This window comes from Nematolebias whitei, chromosome 18 (assembly GCF_014905685.2).
Source record: "Nematolebias whitei isolate Nwh7 chromosome 18, NemWhi1, whole genome shotgun sequence".
NCBI lineage: Eukaryota > Metazoa > Chordata > Actinopteri > Cyprinodontiformes > Rivulidae > Nematolebias > Nematolebias whitei.
The window spans coordinates 30,579,852-30,585,478 of NC_056515.1; the positions used below are offsets into that span (position 1 = coordinate 30,579,852).

General features: G+C 33.7%; 1 protein-coding gene across 1 annotated transcript; it reads left to right on the forward strand.

Annotated features, from left to right (window-relative positions):
* The first annotated feature begins 3,131 nt into the window (after positions 1-3,131).
* Positions 3,132-5,251, forward strand: atp5mea (ATP synthase membrane subunit ea). The gene is made up of 4 exons (XM_037692115.1): positions 3,132-3,189; positions 3,813-3,867; positions 4,373-4,471; positions 4,755-5,251. The coding sequence occupies exons 1-4, from the start codon at positions 3,133-3,135 to the stop codon at positions 4,775-4,777; spliced, it is 234 nt and encodes a 77-aa protein (XP_037548043.1). The 5' UTR covers position 3,132; the 3' UTR covers positions 4,778-5,251.
* The last annotated feature ends 376 nt before the right edge of the window (positions 5,252-5,627 follow it).

A 5,627-nucleotide genomic window follows, 5' to 3' on the forward strand; every position in this document is an offset into this window, starting at 1 on the left:
TTTTACTGTGTTATTTATTATGTTTATTTTGTACTTTAAAAGTTGTAAATGAGCCTTTCATTGGCAGCCCTGTTATAACTTATCAATTCTTGAAAGTGGAAAAGGTTCAACGTGATCCAGACGTAATAGGAATATGCTAACGTGAAGTCTTTTGAACAATACAGTGTGTGTGTGTTTTGCAGCTGAAAAGAAAAAGAAACAATTCAAAACAACTTATTAAAAGTGGTTTTATTTTATACATAGAAACGCCAGTTAGGAAAACAGTATTTGAGTTTTGTTGTTGTTGTTTTGTTTTTCTTTTTCAAGATTGTCTTTATAACTCTACAGCTTTGATTTATAAGATTATTGCAATGGTAGAGGAATTTATACCACAGCTCTCAGTTAGTCCTCTTATGGAAGTCAAACAGAAAAAAAGACCAAAAATAGACCCTGATTACCAGTAAGAGACTGTTACTCAAATAAGAACTGTTTAATAGCACCTGTAGGCATAATTTCATAATGTACAAATGGAAAATCTTTATTTGACTGAAAAAGAAAATAATAAAAAAAGAAAAGTTTGTTGAAACACTTATGATTGTAAATGGGTTCTCCAGATTATTTACATCATTGATCAAATTTGCGCATTTGGATTATGTCTTTTGGCTATTAAAAATGTGATTTAGAAAATAACTGTTTTTTGTTTGTTTGTTTGTTTGTTGTTTTTTATTGCAATTTTGACAAATGTTCACATCCCTATTTTGTCTGTAGCACCCACAGTCTGACTTTTAGGACATACCTGATATATCAATCAATCAACCTTTATTTATACAGGTAAATCCCATTGAGCCTCGAGGACTCATTTACAAGAGAGACCTGATTTCAACAAAGAAAGATGACAACAATGGACAACAGCAACAACAATAAGCAGTTATAAAAACTCATACTACAGTTTTTTTTTTTTTGTTTGTTTTTTTTAACAAATAGGATGGCTAAAAGGAAAAAGGTAACAAAACCAAAAAAACTGCTAGATTCCGAGACAAATGTATAAAACTAAAAACAGGAACATGTCTGCATTGGTCCCTGCCAGGAGTCCAACAGATTCTTAAAGCCACTTAGAGAGGTCAAGGTCGAGAGCTTCAAATCTTTTTGTAAGATATTCCAGGAAACAGGAGCGGAGTAGGAGAAGGCCCTTTTGCCTAGTTCAGTCCTCACTGAGGGAACACTGCAGGTAATAATGTCCTGAGAGCGCATGCCATAGCTGCACTCATGCAGAGACATGTAGGAGGAGATGTATGAAGGCAACAGACCAAGAAGTGATTTAAAGATGAAAATGTACCAGTGAGAGAGTCTGCGTGAAGTTAATGATGTCCAGTTAACCAGTGAATACAGGGTGCAGTGGTGGGTACGATAATCACAGCCAGTTATGAATCTTAGTGCACCATGATAGACAGCATCCAACATCTGCAGGGTTCTTGTAGGAGCGTTCATGTAAATAATATCACCAAAATCAATTGAGGGAAGGAAAGTCACAGATACAAGGCGTTTTCTAGCATTCAGGGTTAGACAGGATCTGTTTCTGAAAAAGAAACCCAGTTTAACTTTCAGTTTCTTTACCAAGTTTTCCACATGGAGCTTAAAAGAAAGATGTGAGTCGACCAAGATACCCAAATATTTATAGGAATCAACAAACTCAATGGGGACACCATTTGAGGATAAAATCGGAGGAAGAACTGCTGGGACCAACTTCCTATTTGAAAAAAGCATCCCTTTGGTTTTTTCGGCATTTAGGACAAGTTTGAGGTGAAACAAATCAGTCTGGATGATGTTAAATGCAGATTTCAGAAGCTGGAAAGCCTTAGCAACTGTTTTAGCTCGACAATAAACAACTGTGTCATCAGCATAGAAATGTATGGATGCATTAGGGATGTTTTTACCTACATTATGTATGTAGATTGTAAAGAGGGTGGGTCCTAAGACTGAGCCTTGTGGTACACCATTGTTGACTGTTAAATAACTGGAGGAAGTACCATTATGTTGAACACATTGCCTCCGGTCTGAAAGATAGTTAGAGAACCAACCAATGGTGTGATCTGAGAAACCGATTTCTGAGAGTTTATGACACAAGATGTTATGATCCACAGTGTCAAAAGCTTTAGACAGGTCTAAGAAAAGTGCAGCACAATAATCCTTAGCATCCAGTGCTTCAACAACGTCATTAAGAACCTTCAGTGAAGCAGTGGTTGTGCTGTGTTGTTTCCTGAAACCAGATTGATGTGGAGGTAAGATGTTAAATGAGTCCAGGTAATTTTTGATTTGAGAGTTTATCAGTTTTTCTAGAACCTTGGCTAAAATGCAGAGTTTAGAGATTGGTCGATAGTTGTTCAGTGAGGTGGGCTCACCTCCCTTCAGATGATATAACATATCATCTTCTGATCTAGCATAACATATTTACTAGATTCATAAAAGCAAACATCAAATGCATTTAATAAGGGGTGATATTAAATCTGGTCATTGAATAAATTCAGTTTCAATTTTTTTTCTTACATTGCAAACAATTTAAAAGTATGCTAAATAATTTTACATTATGTTGTATTTGTTTTTTAAAAAAACTTGGGCTTAACCTATTATTTAGAACGTTGAATGACATGAATGTGTTTCCACTGTGAAAACCATAAGAACGTTTGATGTGCTTGTACTCAACTGTGATAAATATTTCTGGATTAGGAGGAACAACAACTATCTAAAAAACGCTTTCTGGGTTAAAATTTTTCCTGGGCTTAATATAAGAGTTTGTTGCTGCACTTTATGAACTGATCAGTTAAAAAAAAAAAAAAAAAAAAATTACTTTTATAGTTGGTGTAACCAATTTTAATGCATAAAAAACATTAAGGACCCTTGTAGTAAAAAGTAAACTCAAAGAACAATTATATTTGTAATTTTCATTGTCAAGAATGGAAATAAAGCAAGCCAGTTGTCTTTAAAATGCATTTTTATATGTTTAAGTTTTTGTTATTAAAGTGTATGTGTTTTGTGATTAAAATAATTATAAAATATATATTGCCGCAATTCTTATTTACTTTACTGTTTGTTTAAAATAATAAAATCCAAACAAATATTGGTCTTATTGAGAAAGGGTATTTCCGGTTAAACCGGATGTTTTCTTCTGACTTCATCATGGCGCCTCCAGTCGTAGTCTCGCCCCTCATTAAGGTAAATACAATAACGAGCATCAGTGTCATCACAGTTTTACGTGTAAATACAATTTTTATTTTTTTAAATAACAGCTTTATTCTCAGAACGCGACCGTTCATAAACCAATTGATCGTTTTTTTTTTTCTTTGGCAGGTTAGCACATAGAAACAGGGTTAGCCTGTGTTTGCTAATCAGTCAATGTAATCAACCGGTAAATATGATAAGCCTTTTGCTTTTTAATACTGTTACATTATTTATAATCACGACGAAAATATTTGGTATATTTAGGAGGCTATATCGGAAACGTACTGTAGCTTTAGCTTATTAAGAAACAACAGTGATTTTATGAATACTAAAACACAGTTTTTGTCACTTCATTTGTAAATAAACTTAAAATGTGAGTCTTAAAATATGCCGTCAATGATGGGAGTGTTATATTTCCAGTAAAAAAAAAAATATATATATATCCTTTTGGTTAGACATGGTGGTAAATTCAACTTTAGACTTATTCACAAGGAAGTTAAACAGATTTTGGTTTTTTTTCTTTTTAAGCACAAACAAAAATACTGTTCCCAACTCTCACAAAGTTTGTTAAATACCATTATTTTGTGGACTAACAAGTGTTATTTACTTGATTACAGACCACCAGATGGTCTGCTCTGCTGCTCGGTTTGCTCTATGGGAAACAAAGGTTTGGTAAGTTCATGTGTGCACATCCACTTCATCTTTCCATTCATCTGGATCCGTTGATTCCAGTTGAACCAAGTTGATTTTATTTAAATGACTTTTTAGTTTATATATATATTTGCACAACATCTTAGTTTGTCATATTTTAGACAATAGGAAGTATGAATAAAAATGACTTGTTTCTTTCAGCTTCAATTTATGTTTAAGTACATTTTTTCTGTTGTTGCTTACATAAGCATTCTTTTGCATGCTGTTTGTATTTCCATTCTAATAATTTATTATTTCACTTGCTTGCTTAATCATGTCATAAAAATGTTGCCCAGTAACATTTTGTGACTCCTTCTGGTTCATGAAAACGTTATATAGCAACTTGAATCACTCAGGTGGTTAGATGTACAGTAAATTACTTCATATAATTGAAGTGATGACTCTAGGCTTTCTGATTTTGAGTTGGGTATTTTATGCTAAAGAGGATATACCATGTATTGACTTTGATGATATTTTCCATGTCAAGATTACCTGAAGCCCATAGCTGAGGAGGAGAGGAAGGTTGAAGAAGCAGAGAAGAAGCTCCGAGAACAGCAGGAGAGCATTTACAAACGACTATCAGAAGGTAACACGGGAACACCCTCATTCTGGTTTTTATTTTCCTTTTTTTTTTGTTTCATCTCACACTTATCAAAAAAACTAGTTACTTAAAGTGCCAGGAAAAATACAAATGACTGTAAAACAGACCAAAATATAAACTTTTTAGAAAAACTGATCAGTTTACATTAGACTAAAAAACATCTGTCTTCCAAATACAACTTTTTGCTTTATTGTGATAAAACAACATATTTTGGAATTACATTTAAAAAGTCTTAATGTTTTTTCTTCTTTTTCTCTCTTTGCCACAGATTCTGACACCATCCTCAAATGAACTGTTTATAGACCATCGAGGAAATGTGTCAGTATTGACATCTGTTATGAATTGAACTCGAGCAAAACAGTTTGTTTTTCACATTATTTATGTAACGTGTTAATGATGTGCATTGTTAAATCATCTCCTGAAAATAATTTATGGTCAAATAAAAACCTCAGAGATAATTTTATTTATTTATTTTATTATTTCTCAGATCTTATAAAAATTTCATTCATCAGTTTTGTTTGTAGAGCAAGTATTAGAAACACTGGCACTTCTTGTTCTGAGAGCAGCTAGTGCACCTGTCCTTCATGGAGAGATGAGCCTGAGGAAAAGTATTGTTGTAATCCAAGCCAGGTTTAGCTGTAATCCCAGGATTAGGGTCAGGGACCAGTAGTAAAAGTGCAGCGTGGGCAGAAGTTATCCCCAGTACTCCTGTGTTGTGTAATATTTTAACACTACAGCAGAAGCTATTGTAGAGTTCAGAGAGTTTAGATAAGGTCAAGGCACATTTCATCTTACAGTTGCAACCAATAAACACATGTATGTTGCTGCTAGTGTAAAAAATACTTACGTTGACCAGTTAAAGATAAGTAGTAAATCATGGCAGAGTTCAGAATGTCAGAAATGAATTCACTCAATAAGAACATAAAAATACATTTGCTTTATTTGGCTCCACACTGTACACTTAGAACACATAATGAAGCAAGCTTTTATACTGACTGTAACGTTAACAGGGCTTAAACTATTTTAAAATGTCATTCCCAGCACATAAAGGCTCAGTTCCTAATAGTAGGCATCCATATTTGATTCACCCACATGTTACTGTATTTTTCAATATGTGGACTCTTGTAAACAGGTGCATCTC

Excerpts from the sequence above, each read along its gene's own strand:
- atp5mea (XM_037692115.1), top strand. The coding sequence starts at position 3,133 with ATGTTTTCTTCTGACTTCATCATGGCGCCTCCAGTCGTAGTCTCGCCC. Across the intron at positions 3,868-4,372 it reads CTATGGGAAACAAAGGTTTG|ATTACCTGAAGCCCATAGCT; the intron begins GTAAGTTCATGT and ends TTCCATGTCAAG. Across the intron at positions 4,472-4,754 it reads TTACAAACGACTATCAGAAG|ATTCTGACACCATCCTCAAA; the intron begins GTAACACGGGAA and ends TCTTTGCCACAG.